The sequence below is a fragment of the Chlorocebus sabaeus genome, chromosome 11 (genome assembly GCF_047675955.1).
Source record: "Chlorocebus sabaeus isolate Y175 chromosome 11, mChlSab1.0.hap1, whole genome shotgun sequence".
NCBI classification, from domain to species: Eukaryota; Metazoa; Chordata; class Mammalia; order Primates; family Cercopithecidae; genus Chlorocebus; species Chlorocebus sabaeus.
In genome coordinates, this window is record NC_132914.1 from 8679196 (window position 1) to 8697026 (window position 17831).

At 34.1% G+C, this 17831-nt stretch overlaps 1 protein-coding gene across 1 annotated transcript; it reads left to right on the top strand.

Annotated features, from left to right (window-relative positions):
* The first annotated feature begins 8418 nt into the window (after window positions 1-8418).
* TAS2R10 (taste 2 receptor member 10) lies at window positions 8419-9862 on the top strand. Its single transcript, XM_007967648.3, has one exon. The coding sequence runs from the start codon at window positions 8504-8506 to the stop codon at window positions 9425-9427; it is 924 nt and encodes a 307-aa protein (XP_007965839.2). The 5' UTR covers window positions 8419-8503; the 3' UTR covers window positions 9428-9862.
* Window positions 9863-17831: the final 7969 nt, after the last annotated feature.

Consider the following 17831-nt stretch of genomic DNA (forward strand, 5'->3'; position numbering starts at 1 on the left):
AAAATGAGGAAGAAGCACAGGTGGAAACCCCTGATAAACCCACCAAATCTCGTGAGACTTATTCACAATCATGAGAACAGCATGGGAAAGACCGGCCCCCAGGATTCAATTACCTCCCCCTGGGTCCCTTCCACAATGTGTGAGAATTCTGGGAGATGAATTCAAGTTGAGATTTGGGTGTGGACACGGCCAAACCATATCATTTTGCCCCTTGCCCCTCCAAATCTCATGTCCTCACATTTCAATACCAATCACACCTTCCCAACAGTCCTCAAAGTCTTAATTCATTTCAACATTAGCCCAAAAGTCCATAGTCAAAAGTCTCATCTGAGACAAGGCAAGTCCCTTCCTCCTATGAACCTATAAAATCAAAAAGAAGTTAGTTACTTCCTAGATACAATGGGAGTACAGGTATTGCGTAAACACAACCATTCCAAATGGGAGAAATTGGCCAAAACAAAGGGGTTACAGGGTCCATGTAAGTCCAAAACCCAGCAGGGCAGTCAAATTTTAAAGCTCCAAAATGATCTCCTTTGATTCCAGGTCTCACATCCAGGTCTCACTGATGCAAGAGGTGGGTTCCCATGGTCTTGGGCAGCTCTGCCCAAATGGTTTTCCAGTGTACAGTCTCCCTCCTGGCTGCTTTCATGGGCTGACATTGAGTGTCTGCTGCTTTTCCAGGCACACAGTGCAAGCTGTCGGTGGATCTGCCATTCTGAGGTCTGGAGGACAGTGGCCCCTTTCTCACAGCTCCACTAGGCAGTGCCCCAGTAGAGACTGTGCAGGGGGGCTCCAACCCCACAATCCCCTTCCGCACTGCCCTAGCAGAGGTTCTTCAGGAGGGCCCCACCCATGCAGCAAACTTTTGCCTGGGCATCCAGGCCTTTCCATACATCTTCTGAAATCCAAGTAAAGGTTCCCAAACCTCAATTCTTGACTTCTGTGTACCCGCAGGCTCAACACCACGTGGAAGCTGCCAAGGCTTGGGGTTTCTACCCTCGAAAGTCACAGCCCAAGCTCTGCGTTGGCCCCTTTTAACCAAGGCTGGAGTGGCTGGGACACAAGGCACCAAGTCCCTAGGCTGCACAAAGCATGGGGACACTGGGCCCAGCCCATGAAACCATGATTTCCTCCTAGGTTTCCGGATCTGTAATGGGAGGGACTGCCATGAAGACCTAAGACATGCCCTGTAGACATTTTCGTCATTGTCTTGGTGATTAACATTCAGCTTCTTATTACTTATGCAAATTTCTGCAGCCTGCTTGAATTTCACCTCAAAAAATGGGATTTTCTTTTCTACTGTGTCATCAGGCTGCCAATTTTCTGAACTTTTATACTGTTTCCCTTTTTAAATGGAATGCTTTTAACAGCACCTGAGTCAAGTTTTGAATGCTTTGCTGCTTGGAAATTTCTTCTGCCAGATACCCTAAATATCTCTCTCAAGTTCAAAGTTCTACAAATCTCTAGGGCAGGGGCAAAATGTCACCAATGTCTTTGCTAAAACACAAGAGTCACCTTTGCTCCAGTTCCCAAGAAGTTCCTCATCTCTATCTGAGACCACCTCAGCCTGAATTTCATTGTGCATATCATTATCAATATTTTTGTCAAAGCCATTCGACAAGTCTCTAGGAAGTTCCAAACTTTCCCACATTTTCCTATCTTCTGAACCCTCCAAACTGTTTCAACCTCTGCTTGTTACCTAGTTCCAAAGTCGCTTCCACATTTTCAGGTATCTTTTCAGCAATGTTCCAGTCTACTGGTACCAGTTTGACGTATTAGTTCATTTTCATGCTGCTGATAAAGACATACCAAAACTGGAAACAAAAAGAGGTTTAATTGGACTTAAGAGTTCCACATGGTTGTTGAAGCATCAGAATCATGGTGGGAGATGAAAGGATCTTCTTAAATGATGGCAGCAAGAGAAAAATGAGGAAGAGGCAAAAGCAGAACTCCTCATAAACCCATCAGATCTCATGGGATTCATTCACTATCACAAGAATAGTATGGGAAAGACTGGCCCTCAGGATTCAATTACCTCCCCCCTTGTCCCTCCCACAACATATGGGAATTCTGGGAGATACAATTCAAGTTGAGATTTGGGTGGGGATACAAACAAACCATATTACAGCCGAAGTGGAAGAAAATGATAAATACCAGTTACAACCATGTGACTAGTTACAGAAAAAAAGATTATAATTGTTATGAGTATTTATCCTTTATTTTGTTATGGAAATAAATACATACATAGTTTATAAAATATCTATTTTTCTTCTTTTATTCCCTTATGCAATATAACATATGTTAACTGAGTTACAAGACATACAGAAGAATGAACATCACCCAAAATCTGTTAGAGGGTTTTTACAGTAGGTGAAAAAACTTAATTTTCCTTTTTTCATGAAAAATGAATTTAAGGATGGCAGTGGCAGTGGCAGCATGAGTGTATCCAGCTATGACGGTGGGGAAAGCAACTTACAAAGGCTGTTCTGTGGCAGGAGTTTGTCTTTATCATCCTATGGCTTGGTTTTTGTCTAATACTAATTTTCAAGTGTACTTATCAATTCTATGAGTTACCCATACCCTTCCAACAAATTATTTTTCTAATTAAATTGATTAAAGTTGGTTTCTAGTTATGCAACCAAGAATCTTCATAAGTATTGTGAACTACTTGTTGGGGGGAGGTAATGCTAGCTTAATATCTTAAAATTTCTTTTTTTTTAATTTAGTAAAAATTGTGAAAGGACAAAAGAAAATAAAGATGAATGCTTAATCTTGAGAAGAAGATATTTTGAATCATAAGGGAAGTGGCTGAAACTTCAAAGGAAAAGATAGATGTGCCAAACTACAAAAACATGTACAATGTGTACACATTATATAAAACAATAACAACAACGAAAAACCTGTAAACAAAATTCAGACTAAACTGATGGCTGAGGGAAATCAATTACAGAATAAAAACTACCTTCCATAAAATATGAGTGATATGGTTTGGAACTGTGTCCCCACCAAATCTCATGTTGAATTTTAATCCCCAATGTTGGAGGAAGCCCTGGTGGGCGGTGATTGGATCATAGGATGGATTTCTCCTGAATGGGTTAGCACCCTCCCCTCTTGGCGCTGCTCTCATGACAGTGAGTGAGTTCTCATGAGATATGGTTGTTTAAAAGTGTATAGCATCTCCCCTTCTTCCTCTCTCTTGCTCCTGTTCCCTTCATTTGACATGTCTCGATCCCCCTTTGCCTTCCAATATGATTGGAAGCTTCCTGAAGTATCCCCAGAAGCAGAAGGTATTATGCTTCCTGTACAACCTGCAGAACCATGAGCCAATTAAACCTTTTTTTTTTTTTAAACAAATTACCCAGTCTCGGGTATTTCTTTATAGCAGTGCAAGAACAGACTAATACAATAAGCGACTTCTTGAAAATTTTTAAGAAAATGTGAGCAATGAGTAGAAAAAGAATTAAAGGCCATATAGAAGTAGCATACTAGGGACTTGGGAAAACATTCCCCAATACTTGGAAACAAAGAACTAGAAAAGTGTTGATGGTCACTCACCAGAGTACTGTGTAAGGGTTCAGAGCAATTCAGGAGTCCTGCTGCCTAAGTCAGCCTCCTGCTTTTATTACCATTCTTGAAGGTGGAGAAGAACAATGTGGAGATGGTACTATTGTCTACCAAAACAGAATGAAATGAGAAATAGAAATAAATAGTATTCAGATTCTAAAATAATTTAGAAATGATACCATATGTAAGTAAATATTCAGATAACGTGAGTTTTCCTACATTTCAACCAAAATTCATTAGAAAATGTATTGTAACAATATTTTCCCAATTCTAAAGGTGACAAAAAGTATAGCTAGGGAAATCTGTTAAGTAATAAATAAGGACTATATTTGTTAAAATTATGAAACATTGTGTGAATTATACCAAAGAATATCCAAGAGGTATACCATATGTCAGGATTTAGAATTAGCTACAAAGGGATGCCAATTCTTCATAAATTATAGTTTTAATGAAATGCCATCCAAAAATGGATTTTGTTAGAAAATTCACAAAAATATTTCAGCATTTTAGGAAATGTAAACATGAAAGAATTACAACGTTTTTGATTTGGCCCTCCCCCTCCCTCCCTTCCTCCCTTCCTATAAAAAGGAACTTTCATTTTGGGTTAAATGTGGGGAGTCACAAAAGGCTATCACATCCATCTTAAAAATGAGACATTTATTGAGAATTATTTTGTTCATTGGAGTACAATTAATCTTAGCAAAAGTTCCACATGCACTTGAAAAGAATGGTTGGTCTTCAGTTAGATATACTTTTCTAGAAGGGTAAACTAGATCAAGTTTCTTGAAAGTGTTGTTCACATCTTCTATATTTTTACTGGTGTTTGTTCACTTCTTTTAACAATTACCATGAGAGAGTTCTGTATTCCATGTGTGTTGCTGCAACAAAGTACCTTAGACTGGGTAATTTATAAACAATGGAAATTCATTTTCTCACAGTTCTGGATGCTGGGAAGTTGAAGATAAACATGTCTCCTGAAGTCTGCTCTCTGCTTTCAAGGTAGCTCCTTGTTGCTGCATCCTCCACAGGAGGATGAATGCTGTGTCCTTACACGGTAGAAGGTGAAAGGGCAAAAAGGATGAACACCTTCCTCACACCTCTTTTATAAGATCATTAATCTCATCCATGAGAGGTCCGCCCTTATTACCTCCTAGAGGACCCACCTCTGAATACTGGCACACTGGCAATTAAGTTTCAACATACAGACTGTGGAGGAGACACATGCAGATCACAGCAAAGGGGTTTTTAAATCTTTGCTATGCCTATCACTTGCTTTAATTCTGTTGATTTTGCTTTATTTATTTTGAGTCACAATTATTAGTCTGATACACCTTCAGGATTGTTAAATATTTTTGATAAATTGAATATTTTATCATTATACAACATCCCTCTATTTTTCTACTACTTGTCTTGATAATATGGCCACTTTGAGAATAGAACTAGTCCTGCTTTTTATGGTTACAAATTCCAGAGTATAGCTTTTTCTATCCCTTTACATCCAATCTATCTTTGCCTTTATGTTTAATGTTTTATCTTTCAACCATAACATTTAATTGTGCTTTCATTTATTCATTCTGATGATCTCTATCTTTTAATTAAAGTGTTTAGTCAAATCATATTTAATGCAATCATCAGTATAGTTGGCTATAAGTCTTGCATTTTGCTCTATGTTTTTCATTTATCTCACTTTTTTGGTCCCCTGTCCTTTTTCTGGCTTTCTTTTGTGTTAATTGACTATATCTTTAATTATTTCATTTTAATCTCACGATTAGCTTTTAAATCTTGATTTGTTATAATGAATTATTCTTTTATATATCGCTGGATTCTATTTTGGTAACATTTTGTTTGGAATTTTTGCATCTACATTCTGTCTATATTAGCCTGTAATTGTCTTATAAGTGTTCTTGATGAAATTTTGTATAAAGCTGTTCACAGTATTGTGTTATCATAAAAGATTATACACAAGGATATGTAACTGTACATTATATAACATTATACTATATATATATGTATATGTGTGTGTATATATATGTAGAGAGAGAGAGAGATGAGGTCTCACTCTGTCACCCAGGCTGGAGTGCAGTGGCCCAATTATAGCTCACTATAAGCTCAAACTCCTGGGCTCAAGCGATACTCACACCTTGGCCTCCCTTACAGGCACACACCACCATGACCTGATAAATTATTTATTTTTATTTTTATTTTTTAGTAGAGATAAGGTGTTACTATGTTTCCCAGACTGGTCTCAAACTCCTGGGCTCAAGTGATTCTCCCACCTGGGTCTCCCAAACTGCTGAAATTACAGGCATAGCTACCACACCCAGGCTGTATTTTTGTTATCTCAAAGGACTGTAGTAATTTGTATTTTCTTTTGACCAACATTAGCATATTACTGTACCTAATTCTTTTCTTTTGGTGATTTCTGCTGTTACTATAATTTCTTGACTTCAATTTTCTTTCACTCTTAATTTTCTAGCTTCTAGAGATGAAAACAAAATTCATCTGTTTTTAGCCTTTCTTCCTTTCTAAAAGATGCATTCAAGGCTACAAACTTCCTTCAAAGAATGGCTTTAATTGGATTATGTAAACTTTAATAAGTCATTTCTTTATTACAGGTTGAGTATCCCTCATTCAAAAATCTGAAATTTGAAATGCTCCAGAATCTGAAACTCTTTGAGCTCTGTCATGACACTCAAAGGATATGCTCATTGGCACATTTTGGATTTCAAATATTTGAATTAGAGATGCTTAATCAGTATGATGTGAATATTCCAAAATTAAAAAAAAAAGAAAAAAAAATCCAAAATCCAAAGTGCTCTGGTCTCACACATTTCAGATAAGGGATACACAACCTGTATTATTTAGTTAAAAATATTTTTCTAATTTTTGTTATTTCTTCTTTGACTTGAGTATTTAGAATTTTTTTGTCTTAGTAAATTGTTTCTTTCTCTAGTTATCTGTTTATTATTGAACTTAATTTTATTCCTTTGAATTCAGAGAACATTCAACACTTGTGAGATATTCTTTTGGATTCACATATGATCACTCTTGATAAAAACAGTCTATGTGCACATGAAAAGAATATGAGTTATTTTACTGTTGAACACAAGTTTGTCAATTGTTTTTTCATATATTTTCCATCTATTGATTTTTGGTATGTTTCTAGGCTAAGCTATTGAGTTATATATTTTACAGTCTTTCATGATGATTATAGATTTGTCTTATTTTTCCTTTTCTGTAAATGTTTGGTAGTTTATTTGGCTCATAAGTTTTTGGGATTACCCTATCTTTCTGTAGATTTGAGCATTTTTATCACTATAAAGTACACTCCCCATTTATTCTCTAATGCTGTTTCCTACCTTAAAGCCTGCTTTATATAATATTAATATAACTATGCGAGATTTATTTTGGATAGTTTGCATGACTTATTTTTCCATAATTTTACTTTAAAGCTTTCTTTTTATATATTATATTGTGTTTCTTGTAAGCAGTATATGGTCAGAGTTTTAAATTCTTCTTTGTTAATATTAATTTTTACTTGGAGTATTTAGTTCATTTACATTTTATATAATTATATTCTCCATTTCTAGAAGTTTTTCCCCAGATGTTCCCATTTCTTTCTGACAGTCTCTTGCTGCTCTTCTCTGAAATTTCATCTTGTGTTTTGTAAACAGTATATACATTAGCTAATTTATCTACACATATTCTTATCTGTCAATTTCAATATGCACAGTCCATGAGAATTTAAGTTTTCTACTTGCTTTTGGTTGGTTTATTTTGATTTTCTATCATTTGTAGTCTATTCCTATGCTTAATTTAACTTTATTTTGAAATCATTGTGCAATTTTATTTATGGTAGTCATGCCAGGATAAATGAGAGAAGGTCTTTTTTTCTGTAAACCTTAGTTTATTCATTTTTAATGTAAATACAAAAAATAGCCCCTCTTTAAAAGGATTGAAGGCTTATGAAATTAAGATGAGAAAAAAATGACCTTAAGATACTTAACATAGTGCTAGGAATATAATAAAAGCTCAATGAATGGTAGATTTCACCTTTAATTTCACTTTTAATTCTTAGATCAGTATGTTGATTTACTTGTTTCCTGCCTCCCTCATTAGAATATACACTCCATAAATCACACAAGCTTTGAGATTCTGACTACCACTATATTCCCTCAAAGATCAAGGGAGAGTTTGTTGTATCTAGATATTCACTAAATACTTGTTGGATAAATGAATGGGTGCCAGTAAACAGTAATGTGTTAAATGAAGAGATTATTCCTAAGAGCCTTTCATGTCAAGGGTAGTCAACATAATCTTCTGCATTCAAGGGTGTAATAACCATGAGTATAAAACAACAGCAAGAGTTTTGTGACACATTTTTGAAACTTGTCATACCCAGAGTTGAGCTTAAATTTTAATTAAAAATTAAATTCATCATTTAGAGTAGGTATCTACAATGGCTAAATTTTTCACTTCTACATAGTATTTTCTTTACAAATATAAATTGATTATAAATGACATAAATAATGATTTGATATTTTAAAAGATAAAGTCAAGTATTTTGTTTCTGTTTTGCATTACATTCTATAGGTATATGTTTGGCACTCCTTCTCTACAATTCAATTTATTAAATGTAAAGTAGTCTCAGGAGGACATGTAAAATCCATGAAACACAAATTTTCATTTGCATTTTAACAAATTATAGATAGGCATTCAGTCTGAACATTCTCTAGACTAGCTACGTTTTATAGATATATTTGGAAAGGTCTTCACTGAGAAATTTCTAATTCCATCATAAGCCATTACTGGGGCAATTTCAAGTCTTTATATAACAAATGAGAAGAAAGTCATACTTCCATCAAGCAGCCAATATATGCCTCGTTCTGCAGGTAATCTAAGATAGACGTAACAGAAGCAATATTAAGAATTAGCAGATATGCTAAGTGTAGTGGAAGGCATCCTCATTTTTGTTGTAATTAGTGAGTCAGTATTTGCGGTTTTAGGGAATGGATTTATTGGACTTGTAAACTGCATTGACTGTGCCAAGAATAAGTTATCTACAATTGGCTTTATTCTCACCGGCTTAGCTATTTCTAGAATTTTTCTGATATGGCTAATAATTACAGATGGATTCATACGGATATTCTCTCCAGATATATATGTTTCTGGTAACCTAATTGAATATATTAGTTACTTTTGGGTAATTTGTAATCAATCAAGTATGTGGTTTGCCACCAGCCTCAGCATCTTCTATTTCCTGAAGATAGCAAATTTTTCCAACTACGTATTTCTCTGGTTGAAGAGTAGAACAAATAGGATTCTTCCCCTTCTGATGGGATTCTTACTTATTTCATGCTTACTTAATTTTGCATATATTGCGAAGATTCTTAATGATCTTAAAATGAAGAATGACACAGTCTGGCGTCTCAACATATTTAAAAATGAATACTTTATTAAACAGATTTTGCTAAATCTGGGAGTCATTTTCTTCTTTACACTATCCCTAATTACAAGTGTTTTGTTGATCATTTCCCTTTGGAGACACAACAGGCAGATGCAATCAAATGTGACAGGACTGAGAGACTCCAACACTGAAGCTCATGTGAAAGCAATGAAAGTTTTAATATCTTTCATCATCCTCTTTATCTTGTATTTTATAGGCATAGCCATAGAAGTATCATATTTTACTGTGCCAGAAAACAAACTGTTGCTTATGTTTGGAATGACAACCACAGCCATCTATCCCTGGGGTCACTCATTTATCTTAATTCTAGGAAACAGCAAGCTAAAGAAAGCCTCTTTGAGGGTACTACAGCAATTGAAGTGCTGTGAGAAAAGGAAAAATCTCAGAGCCACATAGACACCTTGGGGAGATATGGATGTTCCATGAAAAGAATCCAATGAATAAATCCTTGAAGATCTGTTTCACTGCACTGCATTCTTGCTTTGTTTTATTAACTGTGTCATTAAAGATCACTGAAATCTTCCATAATTGTTTTGACTACGTTTCAGGGAATCTCGTCTTTGAGGAGATTTTAATCTCACATGCAAACTCAATGGCTTAGTCAGCTTCCCCACCCTGCAACTTCTTCCTACAAACTTCCTAGAGGAAAACCATCAGCCTGGAGACTATTCACTGTAAAGATTATAACGGTGAGAATAAGCTCTAAAATAAGACTTCTTATTGTGCTTTACCTGACTTTTCTGAAGCAAGGACACCTATTCTCCAAGAAAACCCAAAGAAAAAAAAAAAAAAGAAAGAAAGAAAATTAGATCAATCTTGACATTTAGAACATGGAAGTGAGGATAGATGGTGGTGCTTCTTTTCAGCATGCTATTTTAATTATCTAAAGGGTTATTTTTTTCATTTTTTAAAATCTAACATCCTCTTTTACTGGTGTATGTTTGATGTGTAGCAAGTAGTCAGAGTAATAGACGTAGTTCTGTGAAATATAGCTAGGGAAACAAGAGTCTAGTTGAGGGATATGGGATCAAAACACTGATGAAATAAATATACTCTTCATAATCAGTGATTTGAGATAAGGCAGATTATGAACCAATTAAAGTTGAGTGAAGATTTTTCTAGAAGCATAGATCCAAAGGCTGCAAGATTCAACGCAGTCCCTGACCAAAGGACACAAGATGAACACAGGGTAGAATCTGTGTGAAATATGAAATGTTCTGTCTTAGAGCTTCATACACACACACACACGCACACACACACACACGTTCATCTACACAAACTTGCAGTCACAGACATGTTTCAAATTTTGGGTTTTAAAGTGAAATTTTATGTCCAACTCAGGTTATAAACTCAATGACTTATTTTGGCAACTTCCAAAAGTGCCTTGATCTCATACTTATGGCCTAATAAGTGAAATATTTCCAAATACAAGGACTTAATTCATTTTCTATGTCAGGTTTCCAAATCAATATTTTTATATTTTTAAACTATTGTGTTTAGAATGTACAGATAAAGAGATAACAGGAAAAAGAAAACCTAATGCTGCTGCCTATTTCAACCAAATATATTGGCTCATTGGAAATTATACTGTAAAAATAACTATGTTCTCCATATAGATTATGTTGATAATGTGGAATTTATTCATTTTCCCATGTTTTCAAAAATTACTTATACTAATCATTTTAAGGGGTACATAACTCCCCTTGCAAATATACAATAATATACTTAATGTTTATCATATTGTTTGCATTTAAATTGTCTTCAGTTTTCCACTGTTAGAAATAAACATAATATGAGTATTATAGAGCATGAATACTATTCATTCATATGAATACTATTTGAATGCTAACTTGGCTAGGTATTGAGGACAGAGTAGTGAACAAGACATCAATATAATGGAAAATATATTCTAATGGAAAACAAATGAATAGCTAGCTAACTTAAACAATTATATTTATGATATTGGGAGAGAAAAACTATAGGATGTTGACCTGACCTGGTCATGGGAATGGACAAGATGTCACTGAGGTTAATGGTTTAATTTGATATCTAAATAATGTGTAGGAGTAAGGTGGCCAAAGGAGGAGAAATTTGGGGTGGGAAAGTATCATGTCGAGGTCTTGAAGCAAGAAGGAGTAGAGGGTATTCCGGAAACTAAAGGTCCAGTATGACTAGTATATAGACAGAGTAATATGTAAATTATTTTTAAGGAAAATTCCAATGGGGAGAAATTTGATAAATTCCTTGCAGAACTGATAAATTACTCTGTAGAAGTAGTAAACCTATATGTTAATAGTGAAAAAATATCAATCTTATTCCAGTCTCGAAATCAAGCAGGTTATTATTTTTAATGTCATTACCTTGATTGCAAAAATATCTTTACTTCACATATATTTGATTACTAGTGCAGTTAAGTATTATTACAGGATTAACCAACAGCATATACACTTTGGGAATTGTTCATTGTTTTCTCCTTATTTGTTCATGTCATAGTTTTTCTTACCAATTTTGTGACTACTTTATACATTAACACTATGCCATATGTGTGTTGATTTTTTCTTAATTTGCTATTTAGTAAGTAATTTAGTTTGTAATGTTTGGGGAAATAAGTGGGTAATTTACATGATCTCATATTGATTTATGGTTTCTTCTGCTATTTTTGCCGATATTAACTCATTTTTACTGATACCTGTTCCTTTCATCAAAAGCTCCATTTTCTACCATAAAACACAGTTTTGTTGCATCTAAAATTAGCAAACACAAAAATATATAAAGAAATTGATTATGCACATTTGCAGTACTCAACTAACCATTGTTAACATATTTCTACATATATTGTAAAATAGATCTCAACATAGATAGATGACAGATAATAAGCATGTTACTTTAAAAATCTGTTTTGATTAGATTTATACATAAACTGGATGGCGAGGTTATCTGTGGATATTGGGATTATAGATAATTTTAATTATCTTGTAGTATTACGTAATTTTCTATGTAATAATTTATGTCATATGAAAAATACAATAAAAGATGAGGCACGTGAAAAAATATCTGTTTAGTAATACTTGCTTTGAGAAACAAGGGAAAGAAAAAGAATCTTCCCTAGCATTTGCACAGACTGCATAAGCTCTAATTCTGATATCTGCTGCGTTTGTAGCTCTGATGACTAACTTTGTTGTTTGTACTAACTTTTGATTATATTGCCTTGTTCCTCACATGTTTTATGATTTTATTTTGAACTCAGTTTTATTAGAATATTATCTGTGGGAATTCTTTGAGGTCAGGTTTACAGTGACATCTGCCAGAAAGAGTTTAACTTTGTGAAGGCTGACTGGGGTCACTTGTAGTCTCAACTTCCTTAAGCTACACTTTTCAGTTTGCAATGATTTAGGCTATATAGAATTTAACTTCTAGCCCCAAGTATACATGAGTGAAAGGTTATTGTTATAAATTCTTAGAGCAACATTCCTCTTTCAGTACCCTTTACATTTCCCTTTCAATTAACTACCCAGTCAGCTGTGGCCAGATGGAGTTCCTGAGCCAAGAGACTTCTCCCAGTGGGTTCTACTACAATGAACAATTGTTCTTTAAGACACACATGGACTCTTGATTATCAGTTCAGAAAGCAGACAGTGGGCTTTAAAATAACAAGGCATAGTAGAGTTCATTCACTCACCTTGACAGCAACCATCTTCTCTAGGAGGCTGGATGTTCTCAAGGAGCAGCCTGTCCATCTTGCATCCCCCAGGTTCTCCAGATTCTCCACTTCCAAGCAGAAGGAGCAGGACTGGAACGCCCTTCCATATCATCGACTTTCTCCTCACACCAGACGTTACTCACCAGGGCCTGGGACTGTGGATTAGACTTCTCCCTCTTTTGCTATCTTCAGCTCCTGATCTGGCTAGAATCTTCTGTGAACAGGGACAAGGCTTGCTTCTGGTATCTGCCATGGCAGAAGCCAACCCAGGGCTCAGGGAAGCCTTAATGAGGCCTGCAGGAAAAAAAAAAAATTATATACATACACACACATATATATGTATATATATGTATATATATGTGTATATATGTGTATATGTATAAAATAAAAAATTAAGCGTGAGTTTTCCAACTTCGTTCTCCTTTTTTAAAGATTGTTCTGGGTATTTGGGTTCCCTTGTAATTTCACCCGAATTTGAGGATTAGTTTTCCTCTTTCTGAAAAAAAAAGTCTGTAGAAATTTTTGATAGAAATTTTAGTAATCTTTAGATTGCTTTTAGTATTGATATCTTAACCATATCAAGTCATCTTGTCCATGAACAAGGAATGTCTTTCTGCTTACTTGTGTTTTCCTTAATGTCTTTCAGCAATGTTTCATCATTTTTTGTATATAAGTATTTTGCTTCTTTGGTTAAATTTATTCCTAGTTATTTCATTATTTTGGAATTGTTTTCTTAATTTACCTTTTATATTCACTGTTCAGATGGCTGGTGTGTAGAAACACTGAAGAGTTTTATGTGTTGATCTTGTACCTACAACTGAAGTTTTAAGATTTTTATAGTATACAGATGTTCTTTTCTCAATTTTTTTAAATTTTTGACATCGTAAGCCTTACAAAATTTCTTATAAATTTTATTCCACATGTCATATAAGTATCTCCTCACCCCATTATAGTTTTTTGTTAATACATCCTCCAAAATGTTGAAAAAAGTTCTATGTTTAGTAAACGTCTGAAACCTATATATCTGAGAATATTTTTACTTAACCTCAACATTTAGATGTGTTGTCAAATATAAATATCTTATTGTGTTTAAGTTGAAATACTGTTAAAATCATTTTATTTATGCCATTGCAGACAGAAACAAAATAGTCACCTGTCCCTCAATATTATGAGATGCACTGGGCATTAATATTGAATAAAAAAAAGAACTACATGTGAAGAAGAAAAATAACTAAGTCTATTTAAGTTTGTTTACATTTTCAGTGAGTAATAGAAAATAAATTGTTAAACCATAATTATTATGTTGCCATATTTTATGATTTCATGTGACTGGCATTGCCTTAGTCCCTTTTGCTGCTATAAAAAATATCTGAGATGAGTTATTTATAAATAACAGAGTTTTGTTTTATCATAGTGCTGAAGGCTAGAAAGTCCAAGACTAAGGCATTGGCAGGTTTGGTGTCTGGTGAAGGCCTTGTCACTGCTTCCAGCATGGAACTTTGAATGCTGTATCTTTTCGTAACAGAAGGGGGGAAAGGTTAAAAGGCCTCTTTAGTTCCCTTCAGGCCTTTAAATCCCATCATAATGACAAACCCATCATAATCGTCTCCCAAAAGGTCCCACTTCTTAATATTGTTGCATTAGGGATTACATTTCCACATGAATTTTGAAGAGAATACAAATATTCAAACTATGGAAATCATAAAATGTGAAATTTGGCCAAATATTCTGGATAGGAAATTGTAATTAAGACTATAAAGGCTCTATAGTAAAACAACTAGATAAGAGAATCATGATTTATTGAATGGAATGCCAAAAAATTCAATAATAATAGTACCTAAACTGTTTTGAGTATATATGGTAAGAACTATTCTAAGTATTTTAAATGCAAGACTTTAAGTATAATAATATTTCTATGAGATCGATAGTACTATGATCAATGTTTTACACATTGGAGAAAGAAAAGATTCGGCCAATCTAAATCACACAACTAATAAAACTGAGAATGAGCTTCAACTCCAGCTGTCTGTCACCAAAGCTGAAGCTCTTAACTGTTACATATATTTCAAGCCTTGTCCAAACTTTGTTATTTAGCAAATAAATTATTTGTCTTCATGGATCCCAAATATCCTATTTCTTTGCCATTTTTATTCAGACAGACAAGACTATTCCCAATATGCTATGAAGTGTTTTATGCTTGAATTATCGAATTTATATAGTTCTCTATTAAGACTGTCCTCTTCTTAAAGAAACATGCATATTTCTCATTCAAGGCATCCGTTCCCAACATAGGTCTTTATATTGCCCTGTTTTCATGAGGTTCATATGTACCCCCATACATCTGTACAACTATTGTATGTCCATAATAATTAAATTTTTAAAAATTAAAAATACAACAAACAAGATTACTGAATGAATTTTTTTAAAATAGAAGATTATTTCATCCAACAAAAAGATAGGGGAACTTTTTAACAAAAGGAATGGTGGTAAAATTTAGTATATTTAACTATTTAATTTCAGGTAGAAAGCAAAAATCAAGGAAGGAAGACTGGCTTATGATTGTGACAAGGAAAGGTAATGTTTTGTATAGAGTGATGACAGGAGATAATGAACTACTATATGTCTTATGAGGGATTAGAGGGAGAATAATCTGGCCAGGCACGGTGGCTCACACTTGTAATCTCAACACTTTGGGACGCCAAGGCAGGAGGATCGCTAGAGGCCAGGAGTTCAAGACCAACCTAAGCAATAAATTGAAACTTTGTCTCCAAAAAAAAAAAAAAAAAAAGGAAACAGAGTAATTTGGAAGTTACAAGAGAGGGAAAGAAAAACACCCACCCACCCCAGCTTTAGACCCACTTCTATGAGGGTCTGAGAGAGAAAACAGCTACCACAGGATTTAATTGTAGAGTATTAAAATAAAAAGATCCATGGACATGAGTGGTGAATAAACTGGGAGGGGCACCAAATTATATACTTATTTTTATTAATCCTTATCTAATCCTAATCTAGTATTTCTTCTGTCTTGAATGTAAGTAACAAGCACATATCATACTAGCAGTCTCTGTAATTTTTTTACTTCAGGAAGTCAAAAATCTTTGTTGTTACAGGTGCCACCTATTATCATTTACTTTCATCACTAGTCTTTCTGCCAGATATTTTTGTTATGTCAATTAGAAAGCACATAAATTCCTATATTATATTAAAAATATATTTCATACTGTAGGAAAAAGTCATATATATATACGGTTTCCTTATAAATTTCAAATATTTTTATTTCATGCATTTAAAAACATTATTCTGAAATTATAGCATGCGTCAGACTGGAAAAGGAGTCCATTGAACAAAAAAGTTCCAGAACCTCGAGTTCAAATGAAGAAGATAAAGTGAACTGTTAGAGAAATGAAGGAGAATATAAGACTTCTGCTAATGGTTTACTAGGGATCCCAATGGATACAGTGAAGAGTTTAGAATGGGGTGGGAGATAAAGTCAGCAACTATTCAAAATATAACTTGTCAGAAAATAGGACAGTACGGCAGTATTCTGTTTTGATTTACAAATATGAAGAGTAGTCATTTCCCTTGATCAGTAATAATCAGTGGAATAATTCGAGGACAAATGCCTGTAAAAGATGTAAGGGTCTAAAGAATGGTAAATAGTATTTCAACAAAGGAAAGAAAATGAAATTTAAGAAACATCTGCCTAAGTAGGTTTGTGTTTGCTCACTTCTCATGGAAAGACATGCAGAAAATGATGTCATAAGTTTCCCAGTATTTCATTTGTTTTCTAGTGGAGACAGAAATAATCAATAAACTGACATTCTAGATTAAAGTGTTTCTGCAGTGGAAAGACATGTTAAAGTCTGTCAGCTAGGATCACTCTTTAACTTCTCAATGCTAAGATTAAATCCAAAGGGCAAATAACACGTAAACACACACACACACAGACACACACAAACACACAGACACACACACATACATATTCAATGGTGTCAAATAAATTGAGATCATTTGGGTTTAATTTATAGCAAGAAAAGATAAAAGGGTGGCATTATAGTAAGTACAGGCCCTTAGGTAACTCTGGTCATATACTATAGCATATTTGCATTTACATTTGAATATAGGCAAAATAACTTCCTTAAATTGATCAATATTCCACACAGCTAAAGAAAAGAAGGGATTCAGGGGAAAAGACCATGACTCAGAAGGCAAACTTGGGTTCTATATCTGTGTTTACCAAGAAATTTTAAAATGTCAGTTATTAATCACCCTCCTACATGATATATTTTCATCTTCATCTTTTCTGGACATTATAAATTGATCCCAGAGTACTTCCATTTCCAAATAATAGCCTTCAACCCATTTTATTCCCCTCCTCAAAATTTTATCATTCCAAAAGTTTAATCAAAATAATGAAATACTGCATTCCCTGAGATGTAAACATGGTGCAACCTTGTCTGTCAGTTGGCTGCGAATCAATTTCTTTAGTGAAGTCCTTCTCAGAATATTACCTCTTTTATGGCTTTGGTCATGATAAGCACAGTGCATATTTTTGAGTTGTGTAATATGATATTTCTTCAGAAACAAAATTCAGAGAGAGGCATGAAAGAAACCCCAAATTTCACTTAATAGAATAACAATAGCCATTTACTTTCTCATAAAAATCTGCAAGATTAACTTTTATCCCTTTATTTTGTCTAAAACCCTGAACATATGACACATTATCTCATTAAGTACTTTGTATTGTTGTGTTTGTTTGATAAGCAATATTTAATATTGCCTTAAAATTTAATATTAGTTTTAAAATAAAATTTCTGGAAACTGTATTGCTGTGTGCCTTTTTCTATTATTTCAAATATGTTCTATCACGTCCAATGACACGTTTCAGTATGTCCCAATAAAACAAACTGTGTGTTTCCAATGTGTACATAATTAACATACTAATATTTATAATACACCTGCTGCCAAAAAATAGAGCTAAGAAAATTCAGAGCATGTATTCTTACTATTCAGTTCAGATTGAAGAGTCTTGCATCTCTCTGAGGCTTTTTAGTTTCTTGCTCTTTGTCCTCCTCACAGTTCAGACTGATCTGTTTCCAT

Coding starts and splice junctions, on each gene's coding strand:
- TAS2R10 (XM_007967648.3), top strand. CDS start 8,504: ATGCTAAGTGTAGTGGAAGGCATCCTCATTTTTGTTGTAATTAGTGAG.